The following is a 26,085-nucleotide window of genomic DNA, read 5'->3' as shown; positions in this document are numbered from 1 at the left end:
ATATTTTTCTCACTATACTTTTCAAATCTATCTCTATCCACGGACGAATATACCGCACCCGGTTTATCTATTCTCGACTCGTTTGAGACGCAGTAAAATAAATCTGAGTCGAACAATCATTAATCAGTACACCTTGGTGCGCGCGTATAGCGTACAGCCCGTGCTCCGCGAGTATTTCTCGAGCGTAAAACTCGCGTACCGTGCATAGCGGTATAGGTGTGTGCGTACCCGTAATATATGATATAATATATAATAAAGCTTAAAAGTTCTCGTTGCCGAGCGTAAAATCTTTGTTGGATGATGATCGTTGTTACGCGCGATGCTCGGTGGTACGCGCGCGGTACACCTATACGTCATAAACGAAGAACTAATGAAAGGAGGTACGAATGAACGAACGAACGAACCAACGAACCAACGAACGAACGAATGAAAATGCGCGTACACTCGGATGGGTATACGGGTGTGTATATATGGTTCAGCGCGGTGCGTACGTACGCGTACGCTCGTCTGCATACCGGTGCGATGGGCCCGTTGAAGAACGACCTGCGGAGCCCGGTCCGCGCGCTCAGCAGGGGCCTAACTCGATAATGAACCATTATGAAAGACCGCCCTGCAAAACTGCCCACAAAAAACTCACGCGCATTCTCTACACCGCGTATATGCTTTATATATATATGTATGTATGTACGATCCCACGTGATTCGAGACGTGTCGTGTATAGATGGAATTCGGAGAAATAGACGTTCCTCCTTCATCCCTTCGCTAGGATCTCTTACCGTCGCGCGCGCGAGAGCGCGAAAACAAATTGATCGACGAAAAATCCAATGCAAATAACTTTACAACGCTCCCAAATTTTTGTCGTTCGAAAGATAGTCGGATTTCGGTTGATTTTCGTTCACCCTATACGCCCTCCGTTGCAGCTTCCGAGCTAAACGGTAGAGCGAGTCGGTGAGTCGGTTGTGGAAGAAAAAAAATGTATAAATGAATAAGTTAAATGAGAGTGGAATGAAATAAATAAAAAAGAAAAAAAAAATTGAAATCGCAACGGGAGATGCAGAAAACCGGTCGGTGTTTGTACGCATTGATCAGACTCTAACATCTGTACAGTTCGCGTCGATCAAACCCGTATAGGTATACCTTCGATATAGATTTATGCTGATCGAAACAATACCGTATACCGTGTATAACTAACCTTTGTCAATATACGAGCGAGATATAATTAAGAGATTTTTTTTTTTTTTCGTTCACTTTTATCCATTACAGTTCACATATTATACGATAAATATTCAACCGTATGCAGTAGACGGTGGCGAACAAATGGATCTTATATTTCGTTGATTATTAATTTTTTAATTTTACTTTTGTTTTTTTCTTTCGATGCACACGATCCGACAGTGAGAATTATACAATGTTCCATGAGGTGGTGCAGAGAAGAAGGTAAAAAATAGAACAAAAGAGGAGAAAAAAACCCCTCAAAAGAGCGTGGGCATATACTGCATTTCTACCTGCACAATGCGGGAGTGTAGTTTTTCATGCGCCATCGTTTTTCACGCGTTATTGGATCATTTTTTTTTTTCTACTCATTTGTTCAACGTAATCGTTGATATTGTTATTTCATCATTTCGAATAAATCAAGAAAGCTGTGAATCGAAGATGACATTACAACGTAACGGGATCGTTGAAACGGTGTTCCCAGCATACGTGGGACAAAAAAAAAGAGAAAAGAGAAAAAGAAGGGAAAAAGAAGGGAAAAAGAAGCGGTGTTCGTTAATGTATAATCGAGAGGACGTGCGGATGATGATCTGCAGTTGTAGGTAGGTAGGTAGGTAGGTAGGGGGGGATGGGGCCCCCGGGTGTTTTGGCGCGATTGTCGGTGCGCCGTACGTTAAAGGAAACGGATTTCGCAATAATTTATGTATAACGTCCTCCGAGATGTACAGCTTTCGCCGGTTTTTCGTTTCCTCCCGAACGCCCGTGAGTCCGGCAAAACGCATTTGGGAGTCGTGGCGCGCAGCGTTCGGAAATTACGATTATTGCGCTCCGTCGCTGAAAAGCGCGGCGACGCGCGCGAAAGAGCCGTACGCAGCCGGAGCGCGGTATCGGTGTATATACACGGTTCGAATAACGAATTTAAGAAGCGAACAAAGTCCTCGTGCACTTCCAGTCGGCCTTCCGAGCGCACGGGTTCATATATATATATATATATATCTGTATAATACCGCACGGGTACCAACGGTACAAATGAGAGAACCGAGGAGGAACAACCTCGCCGCGTTTATAAGCTCCCGCGATCGACCGCGGCAGCGCGGAGGAGACCGGCAAGAGTAACGTCGTAAATTCAATTAGTCGGCGAATATCTTTGCCCGGACTCTAAAGTAGAGTTCTTTATAACATTTGTCCGAGAGAATTCTCATCGGTCGCGTCGCCCCTGTGATCTGTGCTCCTCGAGCGCCGTCACCGTTCCCGGTACCGGTACCGGTACCGCCGCGTCAACCCGCGGTTCGCCCTCCCCTCGAATCGCCCGAACCCGCGACGCTGAAATTTTTGCTCTCGCAGCATATCCGCGACTCGCCGGCGGAAGCGAACCCCCTGGACAAAAAAAAAAAAACGAAGCGAACTCGTATGAGAACTTATTAATATTTATTCAATCCACCGCATCGCTGCGGCCGAGTATCGAGCGTGCAGCTGGCGATTCAGCGTCGACGAAAAACGCGCGTCATTTTAACAAGTGAGAAGTAGCTCGGCGTTTCTTCGTCACTTCGTCGATCGTACGCTTTTATGTATTAAACGAGGGAGCAAGAAGTGTAAGCGATGAAATAAAATCTTATACATCCACTCGTTTCCGACGCTCGATTGCTAATTTATTTCACCGACGGCGCTGAAACGATATGAAGAAAAAAAAAAAACAACAAAAAAGTGCAGGATTCGTCGACGGTCCATTTTTCGTCCACCCGGTTCGGATCTGCTGCGGGAGGGAATCGGCGTATTCCCGATTCGTTTAATAGGTTTGTGGCGTATTATCCGGTAATCGGGATTATCGATGGCTCGGAGGCACGTTTGGACATAGGGATTGTAAAAGGCGATTGATCCGGACCGTGGCAAATAGATAATTCGCAGGCTGGTTCGCACGAGTTTACCGCACAAGAAGAAGACGCGTCTTTTATTCATCCTAATTGCCCTCGCGATATTCCATTAGATCTCTACACAGGTATACACGCGTACGTTCAATACACATCCTGCGGCGTTCGTATAATTCCAAGTTGTTGGCGGCGGACGTTTATAGGTTCATAACGGCGTAAAGGATTCAACTAGCGAAAAGCATTACAACGAAAAAAAAATAATAAAAAAAAAAAAAACGCCACGATTATGCACAAATTGATATACTCCGCGCAATCGTTTTGATTAATTTTCAGCTACGTACGGAGTGCGTATACCGCGCGGGATATTGTATACATACACTCGTAATGTATCCACCGGCAACAACTTCACGCTGTGCAATTTTCATTGACACTCTAAACGTGTCCCGCCGCATTTATGTCGCTGATGTTTTCTGCTTCTGCTTTCAAAGTTATATACGCCGTTGCTCGAGGCGTACCGTCTACTCTTCTCTCTCTTTTTTCATATTCCGCAAAACTTTGTGCACACGCATCCGCGTAAATCGCACCGCACCGCACCGCGTTAAGAGAAATATGCGAACGGATGAAATATAAAGTGTGCTGAAAAATCGAGTCGCGGATTAACTCCACACTCGTAATGATTCAACCGACGATTCAGGTCCGGTAGAGTTTAACACACGTACCGAACATCCCGGCGTCTTTTTTTCTCGCAGTTTTCTCTCAATCCTAACGCCATTTTTTCCACATAAATGCCGTATTTCCTATACGGGTGCACGGGGTTAATCGAAATCCCTGTAATATCGATGCGATATATCCATCGGTTATTTTACCGCGTCAGGTCTTAATTACTGCGTACCTAGAGATAGTCATCTAACGTCGAACTCGGTGTATAGTAATTGTGTGTTTCGGAAAAAAAAAAAGGAATTCACCTGGTGAAAATTTATGTACTTATACACGAACTGTGTAATGGGGAGATTAAAATTTACGGTATGTTGAAAACGAGCCGCGATTACACCATATTAATTGACCTACTTTATTTTATTTTTCTATAAAAATTATCAATTTACGGCCGCTCGCGGATTCCGAGGATTGAATTTTACAGCAACGGGATATAAAGTCGTACCTGTACGCGAATATGAAATTGCACGCATACCGGCCTGAGGAGTAAAATTTCATTTGCGCTACATCTGAGTATTTTTATTTTTCTTTAGGCGAATCGAAAAATATCGAGGCGTAACGGACTCGCGGATGGGCGGCTTTTAATTTAGCGAGGATAAGCTCTTAGCGCGAGATCGTTTCTAAGTGAATTTTAAAAGTTCGGAAAACGCGTTTCGTTGCCTCGGTTCACCTGCGTATCCTCTGCATTTACCGCGCGCGGTAGTAAAACATCGCAACCGCGGCCGCGGTTCTTTAATAGCGCCGGGCGCGTTGCACACTGCGATTTTTAACCCCCCGCCTCCTTCCACCCCCTACTACTCGCAATATCGCTGAATACTCGATACGAGCTGTACGGACTCATGTTGCGGATCTCTTCACCTTATATAGTCGTACGTACCTTTCGATATTATTACTCATGTATTAGTCTTCGTACGTTGCGTTCGAAAACAGGACTTTTTTTTTTCAAAAACAGAAAGGGAGGAAAAATGAGAATCGCATTAGACGCGAAATACTTCGTCGTCCTCGTTGTGTGTTCAGCGACTGCATAGGTGCATAGGACGTAAGAATTATTTTTATTCTGGTCAATGATTTCTTTTATAATTTTCGTTTCAGTAATCTGCAATATTTTTCAAGGGTCCCGTCGTCGCTACGGGTCGGACGTCTCGTTTCCCGTAATACTATCATCTGTTATTATCTTTCCTGCACCGCGGTCAATTATAAAATTTTAATTACAGGTGCAGCAGCAGCAGCAGCAGCAGCGCCGGGGCATGAGGTATATACGTACGGTGTACGGTTATATATATATATATACACATAAATAGAATATAAAGAGGTAAGTACTCGCTTTAACATATATATTATATAAACTCCCATGATACTTCGTCATCGGAGCTTGAGGAGGAGAGGAGGAGAGGAGGAGAGAGGAGAGGAGAGGAGAGCGAGAAGCCCGTGCGCACGGTTTTCATTTTTTTCGCCGTATTATAGCGGTCAATTTTATATAGAAATGTTTAAACCTAATTATTTTCTCGTACGGGTGTACGACGAGGCGTGTATACGTGTGTACGGATTATTCGTGGCTGTGTATGTTACGAGGCACGTCCCATGAGACTAATTGCGATATAAAAGGGGCAGGTTTGCCAAACGAATTATTACATAGGCGGGCCGTGGAATGATTCAATTTTGTTTAATGTACGCTAAAAAGTCGTTACGTGGGGTAAAATTATACATTTATTTATTTATTTATTTCTCATCGTCCTACTGATTATTGTCATTATCATTACTACAATTTTCCTCTACTCATTCGCCATCGCCGTCCTTCATTTTTACCCGAGTAGAAATCCCGCTTTCGTAATCACCCTCCTCCCCCCCCTAATTATTACTTAATTCGTAGTTGGAGCCACACGCGCGCTTCTGTAAAAAAAAAAAAAACGGGGAACGAAAAATGAAAAATAATTTAAAAAACGAAGAGGAAAAATAAAAAAAGATTCCCCGAGGGAGAAAGAAAGGAGAAAATGAAGAGCGTATAGTCGGTACGCGTACAGCGTTAAATACGGTGTAGCCGTAATTCCTCCCTTAACCGCTTCTTCCGCGTGGGATTAAAAAGAATGTAATAAGTACGCCGCGAGAATATTTAAGTCCGGTAATTTCGCCGAAGGGTTTAATTTATAATATGTGTACAGTAGCGCGGAGGATCTAATAGGCGACCCTCGATAATCAGTGAAATAATTCAACGGTTGTACACTCGAGTCGAACACGCGCACGAACTTCCCGAGAGAAGTTCCACTTTCCGTTGAATTTTTGAATTTTGAATCGACGAAGAGGGCAATTTTTTTTCTTCACCCCTCTTCTCTTCCGTCTTTTCAATATATCATGTATCTTCTTCGTTCTCCGTAACGACACCGAATACGACCGCGTGACGTACGGTGTAAACAATCGTGGCGTAAGGGTTGCATAGGAAATGCGACGGACGTCGCGTCGTCGTCGAATAGGGAGGGTTCGAAACCGCGCGTAGAACTTTATTAAATATTACCGATTGTTATCGATGTTGCGAAGGTACGAATTATCGTAATTACGGTGGCAACGTTCAGTTTTACATCGTTAAGTTGTTTTCTTTCTTTCTTTCAATCCACCGAGTTCCGTGGCGCGTACGGAGGTTCGACAATAATTGTTAACGCGCGACGAATGAGCTGCAAATTTTTAATCGATTCTCGATTAGGGAGTTTTTTTTTTTTCCCCCTCCTCCTCTGAAAATCGGCGATCGGGAGAGTTGCGACAATTTTCCAGACGTCTCGTACCGTCGGATCTCCGAGAAACGAAGCTAACTAAGCAAGAAACAAAAAGATCTCGCTCGATCTTTTGTTTACGATCATCGCTTTCTTTTAATCGTTGTCCTTCTCGGAGTTGCAGGTTCTATAGGGAATCATTTCTTAAAACGACCTTTACGTACCTGCCCTTGACGCTCTTATCCTTATTTGGTCCGAGGTTTATCGTTCGTACTTCTGCCGCGGCTATTGCCGCTGCAGCGGGGAACGGCGGAGTTTCTGCCAGGGCGTTGATCGCAGCGGCACAACGTAACCCGGCGTTTTACCGCAGCGGTGCAAAGGTAAGAATCGCGAAAGAGCTTCGTACCCTACCATAAAGTAAGTTACAAGCGAGCGCGCCGCAACGCCACTGCTAACCGGCCGGCTTTGTCTCCCACGATTAAAAACTCACCCGAACAAGGTGATCCGGGGATTCTGTAAAAATAGACCATATCGTTCTCCGACTCTCCAAGCTTTCCTTTTTCTCCCTTTAATTTTTCCATTTTATCTTTCAGTTTTCTTTTCTTTTCCTTCGCTCCGTTTTCCCAGCAATTAAATATCATCACCGTTCGAACACCGTAGGTACAACATCGCAGACGCTAAAAAATCATATAAAATCTCACGTCTGCTCTCGCGTCGCAGTTCAACTCGCGTTTCTTCCGTTCGAAAAAGAAGCCATATTTTATTCATATCGGACGACGCGACTGGATGGAAAGAAAAGAAAAAAAAAAAACGGAAAATTTTAATTAATACGAAGAGATAAAAAGATGGATAAAGTAAGAAATGCCGCGACGTTTGTAGAGAGTGTGTGTAGGGTATACCGTACGGTGGTGCGCTCGGTTCCGCCGATTCAAAAAAAACGAGGACAAAAAAGCGAATTTTCTCCAAAATAATAAAATGCGAAAATAGCGGGTAGATACGTAGGTTGGTCGTACGTAACTTAGTTTTGCCTGCAATCCGCACTCGGATAGCGGCGTACGTAGACTCGATACTCGTAAATGTTGATGGTTATTACGGGACAGGTACATTGGGAATATCTAGAATTATTTCAATACACGCACGCGGAACGATTTTGCCCGTAGAGTGCGGGTTTATTTCAGTCGGTGCGAAATGCGCTTGTGCATGCTAGACTGGCTGGACGCGCTCGTACTTACCGCGGCCACACTCGCCAACATGTATACTTATTCGAAGCGAGCTTTTGCCTCGACTCTCGCGAAGCAAAAATTTTATTACTACAACTCTGGCGAGCCGCTGCTGCTGCGGTGCATCCGCACCGCTCTGAATACATGTGTAATTACGCCACGAAAAAAGCGAGCATGAAATATTAAATTCTTCAAACTGCGACTCGCGCCGCGGTCGATTCGCGCGAGCCGGAAATCAATTTTATCGGAAGTTTTTTCGAATTTCCGAAACCGAAAATAAAGGAACGAACAACAGCAAAAGGCGTGGAAGCTTTGAGATAGAAAAAAGCGTCGGTGAGATACACGTCTAAGAACGGCGGTAACTATGCGGCGATCGATTAAATGAGGTATTAATTAACCAGAGGGTCTCGCTAAGAATGATGTAATGGATAAATCGTCACCGTTATTGGCACAATGGGATGTACGACCCATCCGTGATTTATTGTTCGAAAAATGTACGGTCGGTGTACGGAGTGTGCTCGATAGCCGCAACTTCTGCTTCTCCTGTATGCGGGCAAGGAGAAAATGAGATAAACTGAAATAAGTAAGTCTAAATACCTATATAGGTATACGTATGATTATAATTGACAGTTTGCGCAATTAATTACTCCGGTAATTGCATACGGCTTAAGGAAAAGGAATAAATTTTAACGGCGTTGCTCTCGACGACGTATAACGCCGCATGCGGCAGGACGCGACGCGACGCGATGCAGCATTTGCGGCCGACGCTGCTGCACATTTGCTCCTGCAAAAGGGGGCGGGCGTTAAAATATGTTTCCAACCTACCTACAAGTGCGCGCGTTCGCCGCGGCACACCGTACAACAACATCGTGAAAGGAAGGAATTCAACCACAGGTGTATTTTATATTATACATAAAATATCGTACACTTACTCGCGTATACCTCCGTTGTATGCAACCGTATCACACCTATGCTCGCCATGTTTACCGCTCCTCTTTTTACCCCCTCGTCTTCGTCTCCTTCTTTATCCTCCTCTTCTTCTCGTTCTTATTGTTGACTCGCCTCGCCGCTGCTGCGGTTAGTTCTTATGTTATAATCGTGGATCGCGATCATCTTGATGAGGTGATACGTACAAACGGATAAACGCGTGGAGACGTGTACCTCTACCCGAGGAATAGGTACGGACGATGACGACCGACCCCACGTGAGAGAATTGTTATACCTCACGTGTAATAATACCATGATTTTAATCGCACCGCATCATCGCAATATACGCGATACGTACGGGTAACGAGACAATACGTTATTCCAACAGCTGCGGAATTGGATGTGGCCCTGCAACGCGTTGTTGATTTTTAATTTTTTTTTTAATTTTTTTTTTTATATCTTCTGTACCTTCTAATTGTTACGCAATTAAATTTATAACGTACCGCGATATGTATTCCTTTGGAAACCGGGAGCACCGCGCCGAGCCATTATCATATACAACGTCGAGATCTATTGGGGGATACGATCGGAATACTGAATCATTTTCACACCGATAAAGTCTCGTCGTACGTGGCACACTCTTATACTGTGCATCGTATGTAACTTTGAAAAGTTTAACGATTTTAATAAGGGGGTCGGTGCGGCGGGGGGGGGGGGGGGGGGAGGGAAAAATCGAAATCGAATAAATGCCGTGCACCTAGCGTACGCGCGACAGAGAAGATCGGCGACTCGTGATCGTCCCCGGTAATAAAATCGAAGCGATTCCTCGATCCTGACGTAAACGTGATTCTCGGTATTATTATCACGCGTATATATATACGGTATTTATTGCCACGTATAATTCGTAATTACACGTCTATAAAACGTCGCCAATGAGATATCTTCAGAGAATTGAGCGATGCGAATATCTTCGTGCCGCTGGCGGCGGCTCCTTCGCCGCGACGCAATGAAAAACTGCAGTATCCACCCGGCACCCCCCGATACTCGAACGATACATATATTTCTAAATGATCAACGTTTGGACACGCGATACACGCGCTTACGCGATCATACCTTGCGGAGAGAGCTTACGCACACACGTGTGTCTAATATCGTTATTTATACGCGCTTATAAATAATACGAACGTTGAATAATGCGCGGGTACGTATGCTAATGTGAGCGAGATCGATTCCATCCGCGATTTCTCATGTAAGGCGTTAAAACTGACCCGCCCGTATACACGACACACGCCTGCTTGTTAAATGAAATAAACGCGCTCACGACCGATGGACATCCACGACGACATACCTGTACGAATATGCGCTGCGCTCGTACTCTAAGGAGGAAACATGCGTGCGTGCAGCACGACGGGATGACACGTGCAGGCGTTCGTTCGGACGCGTGTCATTGCCGAGGAATCGTTATCGGTGTACGAACGGACCCGCGTATGCGGTGAGCGGTATACCTACCATACTATATGTATACCAGGTACGCAGAGTGAGGTGAGAAACATGGGCAGCTGCAAAGTGGAAACGATTAATGTGAGCCCCGAAGATGGGAGCATCTTATAAATACGTTACGAGGCTGTGGCGACCGTCGATCGATTCTACACGATTTTTCATTTTTCTCGCAACCATTTCTTCGTCGCTGTACTCTCCATTTTTTCGCTCAGGTACAGGTAGCCGAAGATCGGCGTGCAGCTCGACCGTCGATGAAAACGATCGGAATCAAAAATTATTTCAGCTCAGCGAAAACCGTGGGAGTCGGAAGAACCGGTGCGACCGCTCTTTTTTATTTTATTTTTTCACAGGGGGTACGCCAGAAATATGGCGGACTCGTAAGGGCGATTATTGAGAAATGGATGGTTGCGGACCGAGTCATACCGACGTTGAAGTGGATCCCGAATAAATGCGGGAGTATCGCGCGTTCGCGCGAATATTATCGGTATTTATCAAGCACATCGGAGACGCGCGCGCTTACAGAGTTGCATTGTATGAAATAGGTAACATACATATACAAGACGTATGTGGATTTCGAAATGGGAGAAATTCTGAAATGTCAGCGCGTCCTCGTCACGTGGGAGTTCTCAGGGTTGCGTCCGGCGCATAAAGGTTGCCAAGCCGGTGATTTATTAGAATTATGAAACGGACTCTACTGACACGTTCCGTAACTTTGGTCTCATTGTTCAATGCCTCATCTCAGCCTCAACTATTACTCATCTATTAACCACTTGCACCGCTATACTTACACCGTTACACGCGGCGAAACGTCTCGCAACCGCCTCACATATTCGAAGGCACTCGATGTTAAATAAATATAACCGTACGTACGTAATACTCGATTGTACGCGTACGCGGAATTCACGTAGAACTCGACGATCCCCGTCAAATCGATCAACGATCGCACCTCTCGCTGAAAAATACGTCGTATCGTATCGCGTGCACATGACATCGGGACGAAGTGGAACGAGGTTTCTTCTTCGAGTTTCTACACATTTCCAGATTCTTTTCATTCCCACGATTCAACGCCGACAATGAACGAGCGAAAAAAGGCGAGGTGAAGGAAAAAAAAGGTAACGAACGAAAAGAAATTCCAGAGAGCAAATGGAAAAGAGGACGATTAGCGGCGGCGGCGGCGACGGAGTTTCGAGTCGATCGGACGACCGGCCGCCGTGGTTCTCTGCAAGGTTGCAGTACAAGCAGTTCCTATGTGATAAAATGCATTATAGCACGTCGTACGTTTAAGTACACGGTACGTAGGCATATACGCACACACACGCACACGCACACACCTATGAGAAGGTATCATAATAGGTATATATATGTGCCGGCGTTTTATATCACTACGAAGCGTATGGTTTGCAATACCGGCTAATAAATTTCACCGACCTGTATGATTTACTATCAACATATTATGCCAGAGCAACTGCAGCAGCAGCAGCAGCAGCAGCAGCAGCAGCAAACGCCGGGCACCTATTACGAAGAGCGCCGAATGGCAGCGGGTTGTAAATTCATAAAATTTTTTCTATTTTACATTCACATTTTTCCCCATATTGCTTTTCTCTCTTTTTTTTTTTCTCTCCGTCTTCGAAGATTTTTCTCTTCCTCCGTTCGCACTCGATGCCGTACGTTCTTATACTTGGCGAAATTTTTTTCTCGTCCACGGGGAACGTTATAAAAATTCTCGGGAAAGACGGAATCCCCCTTGGGAACCGGCGTCAGTCACCCCCTGACAAATAGGTGCCCTCGCATCGCTGCGTAAGTTTTCTACACGTACGTGTAATGCGTATCTTTTGCTTACATCTGAGTGAAAAGCGGCCATTTTTGCAGCTACCGACGCGGGTATTAGCCGCCCGTACCGCGAGCAGCAAACGCACGTATAAAAGTGCATTTCCGATGCGCATAATTGCGGCAAAAGTAGAGAAGCGGCGGCGTTGAGAGAATATCATACCATACCGTTGGCCGAGGTTGTTACGTATTTGTCGGCAAAAGTGAACTAACGTAAGTAAGCTCCGAGCAGCAGCAGCTGAAACGCGGCAAACTGTGAACCACATAGAATTTTTATGCACACTCCCATGTAACGCTTGGTACGCTATTTATGTATATCCTCTCGACAGCTAACACGTTCGTCACGCTATTTGCCGTCCCTCGTTCGTTTTGCTGATATCGGAATCGGAATCCGCGATACAAGGTGGACGAGAAAATTGGGATACCAAAGAGGTACGACGCGAGTATGTATATAATACATGTATATGGAAAAAATAGAAAAGGGGATAAAAAAAAAAATCTGGAAAAACTGATGGGAATTTATAATTTTAAATCGTAGTAGATAAAGGTGTGTCTCGCGTACGCGGCCTCCAGGCCATGCCTACGTATATTGCTATTTTCTTCTCTATTCTGTACACAAGAATCGCATTCTCCGAGTTTAACAGCTTGTGCAAAATGTTATAACGCGCCTTTTGCAAATCGCGAATCTAAATCTAAATAGCGTACCCATATTGTCATAATCGATCAGTACCGCAGCTCGGCAGTCCCCCGTATTCATACAGGGTTGGGGCATAGGTAGTTTTCCGCCCACATACACGTATATGTGGTCTACATTATATACACTCGATGATTATTGTTAAAGGTAAGGCGAAGAATAACGCGCGTGTACGTATACGTATGTACATAGGTGTACGGTGTGTACACAGGTATCGTTTTACCGTTTCCCATAACTGGATTTACACCGTGTTTGAGGTAAAAAACTGTTGAAAAAAAAAGCGAAAATTTTTCTCAACTTTTCGAACGATGTAAAAATAATCGCCGAGATATTTGTCGCGCATATTTAAAGATACGTCGGAATTCATGTTACATTATAACCACGGAGCGTATAATAACCTGGTCCAAATACCCGTCGTGCAGTGTAGCCCATAGCTCGCATTCCAACTAACGACATTCTGTTCCGTCACAGCTGATTATCTCTTGTGGGACGAGATTTTTTCAAAAAAATAAATAAATAAAAAAAACAACGAAATAACGAATAACCAAATGAACAAAATGAAAATTTTCGCATACCTACGGGACACACGAGGGGATAATTCTACAACTTGTTATAAATCTCGACAGACCCGGTTCGCTTCACGCCCGACATTATTATATTACATATGTGTATTAATTTTGGAAAGGGGAACTAAACGGAGGCGAGAGAAAATCGCCAATGAATCGCGGGGGATAATAAGCAGCGAATAAATAATAATTTCACTCGCACTCGCAAATCGAGGAAAAGAAGAATACAACGCAACACACCCGTAATGTACGGTGATCTATCGCCGCAACGAAGCAAGGATTTTATTTATGCGGTGAAGATCCTTCGGGAATTCGATTACCCGCGATTCAATAACCGCGGGAGTGGAACGCTTTCTCTGTCTATATAGTTTACAACGCATGTGTAAAAAAACGTGTGTAGACACGTAATAGTGGGTGTATATCTGCGGCAGAAATCGTGATTGAAGATCGTTGAGGAGAGTACGAACCGTTGATGGGGATACCACGAGATGATTCGATTTACGAGGTTCAAATCGGTATGATTTATAAAAGATTACACGCTGACTGGATCGATCTTCTCGATATCGATCAGCCGTTTACGAACTACACGTATATCGTAGGTAGGTATATCAAAGATTGAGGGGAACTCCCATCCACGTAATAACTCCCGATCTTGATCAATCGTCGGCAAATTACGTTACAATCGAATATAAATTTTCCCGACTTTTCTCTTTATTGGTTCGCGTTTCTTGCGAAGCTCGTTGATTTGCGATTTTCAAAAAAATTTTCGCTTCGCTGCACCGGAATATTTTTTTCCCCCATTTTCCGGAATCGAGTTACACGCACCTGCTACGTGCGCTACCGCGCGTCCATGTACGCGGGGTAATTAGATAAGATCGTAAAAATTTTGATGCGTAAAATTTTTTCTGTCCGAATCAAGAGGAAGCGTGAGGCCGACGATTGGTCGAAAACTACGAAAAGTAATTATTTCGTCCGAGCGAGTCTTCGGTGCGTCAAATCCCGACACGGGCGTCACGCAACGACGATCATCGCGTATAATCCGAATAATGAGCACGCGGCCTATCGCTCGAAAGAAGCTTCGAAGAGGAGATGAGAGAATAAGAGGCGTAATCGACGAAAAATTATAAAAGCCTCGGCGATTTCCGAAGGCAGAAAAAAAAAAAAAAAAAAAAACGTCTACCGCGTAATAATATAGAAAATTGATGATAAAAATGCCGATTAAATTATAATACTTGTGTTATAATATACCCGTGCGAGATAAAAGTAGGGTAATTAATTAGCCTCGCCTTATTATAGGTGTGAAGACAAATTAGACGCAAGAAACTAACCGCGCGTTGTGCTGCAGCGTAAAGCGAATCGCGTTATGCGAAAAAATGAATAGGTATAAAAAGAGGAAAAAAAAAAAAATTACATGAAAAAAGTGCAAGGAACAAAAAAGCGAGGCAAGAGAAAAAAATGATTATACGAGCTTCCGTCTCCTCGGGCTGCACGTTCACGTGTCTAACTGGTAGAGTAATTTGACACGTATACCTATATACATACCTTCACAGTGAAGTAAATCAGGTCGCGAACCGTATACATGTATATATGTGTTCGCTATGTAATGAAATATTATTCATCTACGACCTCGTAAAAATTCTGCTTCTTCGAGAAAATATTAACAGCTTTCAGCTTTTCGGCGAGATGGAATCGAGTGATTTGCCCTTAGGACCCTTCCAGCTGCAAGATTTTCCGAACCGGACCGACCTCTGAGAGTTTCCGTTAGTTGAAATATTTAAAAAAAAAAAATACGACGTCTCGAGCGAGTGAGGAAAATGTAGGCAAGTAATAAAAATTGCGTGCGTTACAACGGGTTAAAAGTCGACGTAAGAATATCTACTTTTTGCACATGCGGGAAGGATCGATCGTAAATCGTAGATCGCATATATGCATATGAACCACAAGTTATTATCCCGGTGGTTGATAAATTAGCTCCACCGCAGCAGCATATATACATTATACATATGTATATACACAAGTGCATATGCAGGTAGAGCTTTCACCGCATTGAGACACGTATAGTTTTCAATATGGTGAAATTTTTCTACGTTTGTATGCATTAAAGTTTGTTTATAGTACATAAAATATATGGCTAAAAGTTTGTTTATCCGATCGTATATACAAGGTATACGTACAGTTTATAGATAGATACATAGGTAGGTATATGTGTATATATACGTATATATGTGTAAGCGATCGCGATTTAGAATGCATACCGCGCGACAGAAGTGATGCGTTTTTACAGCGCACTTCAGCTTGTCCAACTGTCCACCGCAATACACGTACTAGCGAGTTGTTGTAAGTTGCAAGTCGTTCGATCGGCATGAAGTTCCAGTAGCAGCGTAGAAATATACGTAGAAAACTCTTATAGTCATCCGATATACTGCGCCGTACCGCTGCGGTACAGCACATGGGATTTCTTAAGACCTCAGCGTTCGTACCCCGCGCTGCAGTTGCTGCTGCTGCTGCTGCTGGCTGCTGGCTGCAGTTCAGTTTCTCGCGTCGGAGTTCTTCGCGATTCCTTATTCGGAGGATATAAAGAATTCCACGAATTCTGCAAATACTTCGTCATTTTTACCCCTCCAGAAGCAGAAAGTTCGAGTCCGCTTCTGTACTGTATGTAATACCGCAGAATCCGCGACGATGCGACGCGCCGATCTAATTATTTTTTTTTGTTTCTCTCTCTTCAAGATCCGCGAAATAGATTCGATACCGATATCTGTATCTATACATGTGTGTATATCGAACAGGTTGAATCGATGATACTGATATCGTTGCACCGGTGATACGCATTCGTATGTCTTTATAAGGAACATATAAGACTGCTGAATGCAGCACGCGATTCTGGACGGAACATACTTAGGTGTATACATGTATGTAATATGAATAAAAGCGAAAGACAAGAATCAAGAAATTGAAGGCAGGTGATCACGTTTTTAGTTCTGCTTCCTCGACTCTTTTATAGTTAGCGAGAGTTCCAGTATTATTCTTACCGGCCATTATTATACCTTTCCGCAATACGCTGCAGCAGTGAAATTATTGCATCGCATTTCGAGCACTCGAATATATATTATAAATATATACCGTACATGGATGTACAAATGATTTTAGAGAGATAAGTTTTACACGTTACTTTACATCATTATATACGCATTTTTATGTACCAACACGATTACGAGCAAACGATCATCATCATCATCATCATCACGCTTTCACTAAGTTCCTTTTACACACGCGCGAAATACGTTATACATAATTTTGTATGAATACGAAATTCGAAAAAAAAAACCAGCAGCAATAATGATATAATAATGATACAGCGGAAAGAAAAATTCAAATTAAGTATATCGAGTATTGCGGATCGCTTCAAGGATTCATCGATCTCGGTCGTCGGACAGATCTCGCCAAATGAACGAAATTCTAACAAAAATAGAAAGGGAGGGGGTGGAAAACGATCGTAGAACATTGAGTTGAATTCCGACGAAGGAGGAGAGTGGAGAAGAAGAAAAAGGTCAGCAAATGCATCGGGGTATTTTGGCGCGTCGCGAGTCGTGGCAATAAAACCGATGGTTTTTATTTTGACTTACCTTATGCATCCGTTGTCCTTGTGCTTCCCAATGAAGAAAGTTGAGACCCCGTCTTGCATCTGCGTAGCCCAGGGCGGCTTCACCCAGATCAGGTGCTTCAGGTGACCCGCATACGCCGCCGGAAGCATCCAATTCTCTATACTGATTTCACTGTGTACAGAAAATGAAGAGGAAAAGAAGAAAAGAACATAAAAAACGCTGTTTTTATAGCTTGCGTGTATATTTATATATTTTAAATTCCACAGGTTAAACGCCTCTTACAAGCGTATCCTGATAAATTTAAACCTCATTAATTGAGTGTATTTCTCTTTCAAAATTCTATCGGGACTGAAAGTTTCAGATAATCGACCGACGTTATTTACCGAACCCATCAGATTCTTCGGAAGAGATGGGACTATATTCATATTTTTATTTACGAACTACCCTACTCCGCAGATCGATTGATTTATTTTTTCCTTTTTCAGTATCCTACAAGTTTCATTTGTGTAATTTATACATCGGAAAAAAATTTTCGTGCAGGTTTAACCGGATGTCACTGTAACAAAAATATATGTACAGCAGATGTTGGCAGAAATCAGCTGCAGGCTATCGATATTTTTCAATGTAATACATCTGTATATGGATAAAATATCGAAATGTAATTGCAGCAATCGGATGAAAAATTTCCTTTCAATGATAAACGGCATATTATGAGTATCCGGGTGTCGATGAAGGCAAGGCAAGATTTTTGCTTCGAATGCAGGTAATAAAATCGTTTGTCAGGTATTTTATATTTCTTCATTTATGTTCTTTTTTTATTTTATTTTTTAAATGATATAATGATCATCGAAGTACCGCGGTGCAACAGCATCGTTATATTTATAATGCATAAATGTGTACACATATATTGTACACGTATACACCACCCACAGCATGGGTTTCCTATGTATACAGATATGTATTTCTAGCAACCTATTTTCTGAACTTTCACAAGAACGCCAATTATCCTAATCGTTATAATATCGGTCTGCGTGATGAGAACTAACGTTGTTGCATAATTGGCATTTGGCACGAATACTTAACTGAAGTTGGTATACATAAATCAGCGGTGTTTTATAGGAAAATCGCTGACAATATGTGGCTATGTGTGAAACCATGCCGTGTGAGCTTCTAGAAACTGGTATAGGATTTATATAAATACCCAATGAACATTTCATTTTATATTCATCAAAGTTCATACAACTAAAGACCAGAGAACAGGAATGTACAAAAACTGTTGTCATTGTATTTCGATAAATTGAAAAATTTCTCAATCGATTTTCCGGGGTGGAAAATACGGTAAGGCAGACTCCTTCGTATCCACAACTGGAGAATCAAATTTCTGGACTTATCGATTAGTTAGTTAGTGATGGTACATAAAATACAGAGAATTATCAGCTGCAGTTTACACGACATGAGATAAAGCCGAGAGACGGTAAAAGCTAGGATTCATACTCACTCGAAAAGCTGGTTTTTATCCCAGACAACGTCTGCCTGCATATCCTTCGGGATCAACATATCTGGGTGAGAATCAAGATGGATAAAAGTATTACCCTCGAACGGAAGGTGCCGGGAACCCAAGCAACGGTAAATGAACGGCAGTATCTGTAATTGAAACAGGAAAAAAAATTCCTCTCAAAATTATTTGCCAGGAAAAGTACACCGCGTATGGTTCTCATGGGGTACAATTTTATTCATCAATTTTTTTTTATCAAAGTACAAGCTCTCATAACTTCTGGAAGAACGAACTTAGCCTTCAGTCGGTCGTTTTATGCATGTACTTAATACTGGAAAAAATTGGTACGCTATACCAGTGTTCGATAAAAACACCGAGATCGTCTGAGCGCGATTTTCAAAGTTTTTGTAATTCATAATCCTCAGCGAAAGATAGAATTTTTCAAAACTTTAATTCAATACATCGCAAGGGGTGGAAAACTTTCAACCATTATATTCGTGGAGTTTGTGTGGTTCAAGAAGGTGAAATTGCTGAAATTGCATTGAAAAATATCGGTGAAATATTCCATGTGCAACTTGGAGAGATATACCGATTATAATGGGCGACTTATTTTAATTTTTTAGGATTTTATTATCGCTTGTTACGTATGTTCAATCTAGTAAACAACCATATTTGAATTCGAAACCGACCGCTGAACGTTGCGATCGGTGATTGGCCGGGAGACAAAAGACGATCGCGTTATCATATCCGGTGAGGTCGAAGCGGCGGGACAGGCAGCAACACGGAATCGCTCCATTTATTTCGAGTTTTATTGTTGAAATATTGTGCGACAGACTCTAAATTGTTACAAAATATCGATCTGTAGTTGCTATCATCGAACTGGGACGAGTGCGGACTTCTTAGCAACATTTGAGTAAGTAGAAATTCGGAATATATGATTCTCCGTGATTGCGTCGTTCGGTCGCCATGAGGAGTCCCAAACAAGCCCCGGCCTGGCAAGGGGGTATACTCGCTTCGTAAATATAAATCTAATTTGGGGAATCCGGGTATCGTTGGTGCAAAATAGTTCTTCTCTCGTCTAATTGCGCATCAACGGTATTGGGCTGTGTAATTATCGCTTTCCAGTTCACAAAAAACATTATAAATCGTTTGCGTTTTTATGGCGTCAGGTGGCGGGGATGAGCTAGCGAATCGAAACACGATTCGAGAAGGTTTGAATCTGCTCGGCAGTGACTTCATTTGTTTTCGAGTTAGTTGATTGTTGATCCTTGGTACGGTCATTCCCAAGTTGAAATTATTCAGCCAAATCTGTTATTAGTGAGGTGTTTGTAGTCCGAATTAGAATCCGAATTATTTACTAGGTGTGTAATCAACCACATACCTAATAGACCACATTCTCGCATTTACAGATAGTGTGTAGTGCAGTTCAGTGTGCATAGACTTGAGTGCCAAGACTTTAGTGCTAAGACTTGTGTGCGAAAAGAGTGTTTGCATGGAGACCAAGGAAACTGATACAAAGAGGATGGAACTTCTTGGAAATGGCTACAGTATGCAGCGTATCCAGAAGAAGAAAATCAACTTCGGCAGAGTCAGTGAGTCGCATGCTTTGACTTTGCTGTCTAACTTTCCTCAATCTTTTCTATCGCGTGGCATGGTGGTACCAATGTTTCATTTTATTTGTATAACCATTACTTATTTCAATATACATGAGCTCTTTTCCCCTGATAAAACTATTTATTGGTCAAGTTTGTCGAGTCATTATATCATTCCAAAATCTATAGATTAATCTTTTCAAATATTACAATATATTCTGATATTTCATTCATTTCTTGAGAGCCAACTTAAATTCCATAAATTCTGGATAGGATGTACTAACCCTTTCTTTCCCTACAGTGAAACTCATCAAAGTAAGTCCTGAACCACGTTGTATGATTGATGCGTACTGAATGATTGTGTTGGTGAAAATGTGATTCGCAATTAAATATAGGTGGTATAGGTAGGATGCGGTAGGCCGGGTGCTGAATGTAGTTCGAGCTGAATGTGTGCGCTAGTAATAATTAGAATCTCAAGTTGAGATGGATTTGGGAACATCGGTCTCAACTTTGGGGTTCCACCGAATCGATTCGTTGAGTCGGGGGGGCAAACACAAATATGGGTAGGAAGGAATCGCGAACGGTCAGGCAGGTAGTTTTTAAGCGGACATGCGTATTCGTTCCACAGCGTCCTACAATCGCAAATATTTGGCACGAGCTTTTCTTATCAATACCACTTGTTCCCAGTATTAAATTCATCTCACTAATATCCCTGTATTGAGTCTCAGAAGTCATGGAGTTTGCATAATTATCTACCAGAAATTAGATTCACACTTGGAATGATTAACTTCTTCTTTGTATACAACTTTAGTGTTCAGAATTGAAAATAAAGCCAAGCGATTGTTGGACTGGGCAACATGCTGTCCCTTAGCTCTGTGTTAACGTGGAGCACAGAGTTGAGAGGACATGCTGAGCCTGAAGCCAACGCGTCGAAGAGGATCGCCGACCACCATGCTACCAATTCTTTATTATGCTTCTACTTTTTCCTCTTTCCTTTCTTTTGTCTATCAGCTACATATTTTCTTCTCGCTTTTTATGCATGTGTTTGAGTAGTTCAGAGTCTCGCAGCTAGCTTGCAATTAGAGCTCAGACTCGAAACTTTGTACCAGTCTGTTAACATATACTCATATGATACTGCTGAATGTTTCAGATCTTCCAGTGAAAGGATTTAGCCTACCAGAGATCTCCAATTAGAAAATACTTGTTCCCATGAATATCTCAAACTAATCTGATCTGCTGTGTGTTTCAGGTCTCCCAGTGAGCGGGGTCTTTGTCGATGAAGTCCTCGGATAAGACAAATTTTTGCCTTAGTATTATTTCCTTACTAATCTGATTTGCTGTGGATTTCAGGTCATCGAAGTTAGCGAGGCGTTTCCCTGAGAAAACCTCGACCACGATGGATGTGTGCCAAGCAATGTTTTTGTTGTAATAGGGAATGCTGAAATGTTACAGATCTTGAAGCTCACAGTACAATCTGATACAAGTTGAGTGACTACTGATAATGCAAGACCAGATGCAGAACTGGTGAGCAATTAATGCTGCACAACACAGTTACTGCAAGTAAGTACAGATCATGAATTGCCATGTGTAGTTCTAAGATCGGAAAGAATAGGCGCTGCGCATTCACTTTCTCGTGAAGAAGTGGCGGTGTAAATTTAAATTCGCCGGATGCTAGTCCGAATATGGCGGCACCAATCAACCATACACCGACCTTATCTCTGGAAATTTTCACTCACCTCGTCGTGATTCTCAACAACGTAAATGGGAATTTCCTTGAAGTATTTGCGAGACATTTTTAAACAAATCGCGCGGTTGTTCTATCGTTTTAAAAATTAGACGAGAACGTTGCGCACTTATTGATTGAACTCTCAACCAGCTGATTGATATAAAATGATTTGGAGGACACTTATTATCATGCGAGATACACACGCGATCCGCGAAACCACGCTGAATTCACTGTTACTTTGCGCATACACGTGGTGTACTTATAAAAGCGGGTGTAGGTAGGTAGGTCAGCCAAACGACCGTAATCGACTACTGCGGAGAAAAACTCGCGGGTCCCTTAAATCGCGATTATAATATTCGCAAGAGCTGAACAAAGAGAAGAACAAGGATATACAAAACGCGGTTGAACCGCTCTTAGAGGACTGGTTATAGAACGAGCTTGTAGGAAATATATCCTTGAATTTCGACGCTAACGCGCACGAATACAAACAAATCTCTAAGGTTCCTCCCGTGCCTCCTCAGCAGCTAGATTCTATTTTTATTTTTATTCAAATCCCGAATAAAAAGAAGCATTGAAATCCGACCCGGTCAAAGAATGTAGTTGCTCCCCTTTGCTCCATACGGCTATCGCGTACAACGTTTTTTTTTTCAAACAAAGATCACCGGATTAAGTCTAGCAACTATCTGCTATTCTTGATTACAGTTTTATCCTTTAATAATTAACACCATTCAAAAATTTGTTACATCCCAATTTATTAAAAAAAAAGATAACTTATTCTCAATAATTGTACTTTAACATTCCTCTGCAATATTCTTCCATATGAATCTGGTTTGTCCGCGATCTGAGTTCCTCAAACCATCTATCAAGCTCTTGCATGACATTATCACTAATTTTATCGTCAGATCTTCTTCCTGATTCCAATTTCGAATACCCTTTATTACGATTTTCATTAGCAACTGGTTTGAAAATCCTATGATCCCCTCTACCTCCGAAATCTCTGGGCTGATCATCGTATGTAAAATTGTTTGTTTGAATCGGTACAAATTTTCGTCGCTGCGATGATTTCGTATCCTTCAAGGCACAGCTATAAAACTCGGTCTCTTCTTCCAGACTTTTTGAACTTGCTATCGATGTATTATCAGAATGGTTCGATTCAACCTCTGAGGAATCGCTGCTAGAATATTCCGAATCAACCTGTGCTAGGTTTTCGGTTTTTTTCTCAGCGGGGGTATCGCTGATTATTTCATTTGGAATTTCGGGCTTCGCCATGCACGGTCTAAGGTCATCGGAAATCTCTGTCTCGGGAGAGTCGCTACTAGACGAATTAAAGTTTTCGGTTGCGAAGTTAGAATCATTTATATTTTTTTCTTCGTCGCGGACCTTCATTTTATCTGTTTTTTCAACCCTTTCACTCTCGAGGAAAGTGATAAGCTGAGAATACGAGATTTTTCCTTGAATAAAGCGCGTGAATTCCTTATCGTATTTTTCTCTATTGTTCAAAAATGCTGCAGCTGATTTAACTTTCATCATAACATGCGCGGGATTTGGATCAGACTGCAGATATTGCACCGCGATCTTATAGTTCTCGATTTGTTCGTTAGTAAACACTAGTTGTGGTAGGGTCTCCTCAAGACACGTTGGATAAGGAAAATACGTATTCAGGTGTTTTCTGACTATTCGATGCGTTTTGGCAAACTCATCAACCTCTCGGAATATCTCTATCGGCACAGGAGGACAGTCGTCGTCTTCAGTTTGAATATCAGGGTATACCAATAAAAGTGCCTGCTTTTGCATTTCTAGAAAAGTCATCATGGCAGAGTAATGCTCTTTATATACAAGTCGGTGCCACTTATTTGATGCCCAACCGTGAGGAATATCCAAGGCTGCTTTCAACCAGCCAATTTCAAAATCGAGTCGCTCTCTCCACCGACTTACCTCTTTGAGTGTTAAATAAACTTTATCAAAATTTATAGAATCCTCGCTTTTCCCGCTAGAGAGCAAGTTTTTCAAATCTCGCAGGATATCCTGCAGCTTTAATGTTTTTTCCACATCCGTTTCTCTGTTTATATTATTCTGTGTTTGCAATTGTTCAAAAGCATTTTCTAGTAGCTCTATCATGCTTTCGGCATTAAATTTATCAGGAACTCTGTCTTCTTGCGTTTTTAGCACTTCTTTTACTTCTGACATTTTCCGAGGTCCTGATCTTAAGCATTCAACAACAGCCTCCTGTGCTAAGTTGCAATCGTCATTTTCCTCAGACAAACCAGAAAGATTTACTTGAAACGTAATATCTTTGTTCAATTTTTGCATTGTTGAAGGGTTCTCTGTGCCACTCGCCTTTGCTTTAAATTTGTGCACTTGACTTGACTCCTCTTTCAGATCCGTTATAGTCTGTTTTGCCCTAAACTGGGAGTCAATAGTTTTCTGATCATCGAAACCTAAAGTTTCTTCAATTTTAAATAGAGAATCCAATTTGATAGAGTTCCTGGTATATCTCGAATTCGTCCAAAGACTATTCGATGTAGCCCCAGTCTCAGTGACTTCTATATTAGCTGCGGGTAAAGAACTAGTTTCGATGTGAGACACATTTTTTGGGATCAATGGAATACCATGTTGGGATTTAGCGACACTATCATTAATAATTTCGGTTTCTTTATCATCCTTGTCACTTTTAGCATGAATTCTCTCAAAAACACAGTCATTTTCATTCCAAATATCATCAGGGTAGTTCTGAGGAAGTTTCAGAATAGAAAATTCTGTTCCACCAACAGAAGCTAACAATTCCCTAAAGTTTTCAATCTCATCTTCAGAAACAATAGTCACAGCAATTCCATGAGATCCGTATCTTCCAGCTCTGCCAATTCTATGCAGGTATGTTGCACCGTCTAGGGGCACATCTAAGTTAATGACTAGGTTCACATTTTCGGCGTCAATTCCTCTTGCTGTTAGATCTGTTGTTACCATTATTCTGCATTTAAAATCCTTCAATTTTTTGAATCCTTCTATTCGTTTCTGCATTAGCTGGTTCCCCACAATGTATATTGCAGAAAAACCCATCGCATTTATCTTGCTACACACCGACTGTGCTCTGAAAAATCAAATGATAGGCTGTAGTATAAACTCGTGATTGAATTACATACATATCCAAGCTTTCAGTGAGGAATATATTACCTGGATTGATAATTGGAAAATATAATGCTCTGCTTGAACGGTATTTTGGTGAAAATTTTAAGTAGCTCCTCTACCTTGATTTGGACCTAAAAGAAATTTAGCAAATTAGTTCAGCTAGATATAAACATTGATCAATTCGATTTACTGAGATCTGAGCTTGGTCTTAGTTATTCACCTGTCTCATAGCATTCGGATGATGCTTAACTACGACAACAAATTGCCGCAGGCCAATAAGAACTGGCCCATCATTGTTTGGAGATGTCAAAACCGGTGAGCGCATATATTTTCCAAGAAAATTCTCCAAATCACCGGGATAAGTAGCACTTGAAGATATGACTTGCTTGTTCACTGGAAGCTTTGAGAATATATAACTGAAAATTCAATCATGGATTGTGAGCTCATATCTATTGGTAAAATAATATGTTTGAGTGGTTTTTTTATATACTTTATGTCTTTTTGAAAACTGGTCTCCATTAATTTGTCAGCTTCATCTAAAACAAATAATCTAACACTGTTGATTTTTAAAATCCCCTTGTCCATCAAATGTCTTACTCTCCCAGGTGCACCAACTGCGATGTGACAATGGTTGACACGTTTTCGATCATCTTCAATGGATAATCCGCCAATGAAAGACTCCACTTTCAACCCTGTAAATTTAATAATTAGTTGTCTTGATAAATAATTAGCACCTGATAATTTTCACCTGTTAATTGAGAGCCAATGGTAGTCAAGACTTCAGACACCTGTAATGCTATTTCTCTTGTTGGTGCCAGGATCAGAACTTGTATGCCTTTCACCTGCAAATCTAGCATCTCCAGAGCAATGATCCCAAACACTGCCGTCTTACCAGTTCCGGATTTTGCTCGCATTATTAGATCTGTAACATATTGTAATCTTAGGTTTTGAGTATATCATACTATAAATTTAATTGAGAGTAAACAGTTACCGAATCCACAACGTCCAAGTGGTATTGCCTTTAGCTGAATCGGGGAGGGTCTTTGGAAGCCAGAGTTTGTCAAACCATCAAAAACTTTTGAACTTAGACCCATTTGAAAAAACGTAACATCTTCACTGATTTTTATGTCATTCGTCCGAGATTTTGAATCTACTTGGTGCGCCATTTGACGTAACATTTTGAGGCTTATATTTTAGGCTATTAAGCCCGGTCTAGACAACGTGCGGTTGACGTTCAAGAGTAATCTGCGACTTTCGCTCTATCGACGTCTGACAGTTGTCGACATAAACAACTCGATGCAATCGAAACGT

The 26,085-nt window shown here is 42.0% G+C and overlaps 3 protein-coding genes and 1 long non-coding RNA gene across 6 annotated transcripts in view; 1 reads left to right on the top strand and 3 right to left on the bottom strand.

Annotated features, from left to right (window-relative positions):
* The window catches only part of LOC105692770 (UPF0489 protein C5orf22 homolog), a 323,525-nt gene extending 301,388 nt beyond the window's left edge, over positions 1 to 22,137 (bottom strand). Inside the window, exons 1-3 of one of the 2 annotated variants that reach the window (XM_048658641.1) lie at positions 21,659 to 22,137; positions 18,334 to 18,479; positions 16,857 to 17,006 (exon numbers count right to left, since the gene is read on the bottom strand). In XM_048658641.1, the coding sequence (XP_048514598.1) occupies positions 16,857 to 17,006; positions 18,334 to 18,479; positions 21,659 to 21,715 (353 nt within the window). In that variant the 5' untranslated portion in view covers positions 21,716 to 22,137. The remainder of the gene's footprint in view (positions 1 to 16,856; positions 17,007 to 18,333; positions 18,480 to 21,658) is intronic. The other variant, XM_048658642.1, reaches the window with a different exon arrangement.
* LOC110117263 lies at positions 8,319 to 9,300 on the bottom strand. The gene is made up of 3 exons (XR_002305939.2): positions 9,147 to 9,300; positions 8,649 to 9,051; positions 8,319 to 8,500 (listed from the first exon to the last, which is right to left on the bottom strand). It is a non-coding gene; the product is annotated as an uncharacterized LOC110117263 (long non-coding RNA).
* Positions 18,802 to 26,085, top strand: part of LOC105690746 (glutamate-gated chloride channel) — an 84,172-nt gene continuing 76,888 nt past the window's right edge. Inside the window, exons 1-2 of one of the 2 annotated variants that reach the window (XM_048658637.1) lie at positions 18,802 to 19,243; positions 19,740 to 21,482. The gene's annotated coding sequence lies outside the window, so the exon portion shown is untranslated. Of the gene's footprint in view, positions 19,244 to 19,373; positions 21,483 to 26,085 lie in introns of those variants that run through there. The other variant, XM_025746115.2, reaches the window with a different exon arrangement.
* On the bottom strand, positions 22,380 to 26,081 carry LOC105690683 (ATP-dependent RNA helicase dbp4-like). The gene is made up of 6 exons (XM_012408703.3): positions 25,766 to 26,081; positions 25,523 to 25,696; positions 25,265 to 25,466; positions 24,995 to 25,190; positions 24,820 to 24,905; positions 22,380 to 24,736 (listed from the first exon to the last, which is right to left on the bottom strand). Exons 1-6 carry the CDS (start codon positions 25,950 to 25,952, stop codon positions 22,426 to 22,428), a joined length of 3,156 nt encoding a protein of 1,051 aa, XP_012264126.2. The 5' UTR covers positions 25,953 to 26,081; the 3' UTR covers positions 22,380 to 22,425.

The sequence above is a fragment of the Athalia rosae genome, chromosome 7, assembly GCF_917208135.1.
Source record: "Athalia rosae chromosome 7, iyAthRosa1.1, whole genome shotgun sequence".
Taxonomy (NCBI): Eukaryota; Metazoa; Arthropoda; class Insecta; order Hymenoptera; family Athaliidae; genus Athalia; species Athalia rosae.
This window is presented reverse-complemented; position numbering and strand designations above follow the sequence as displayed.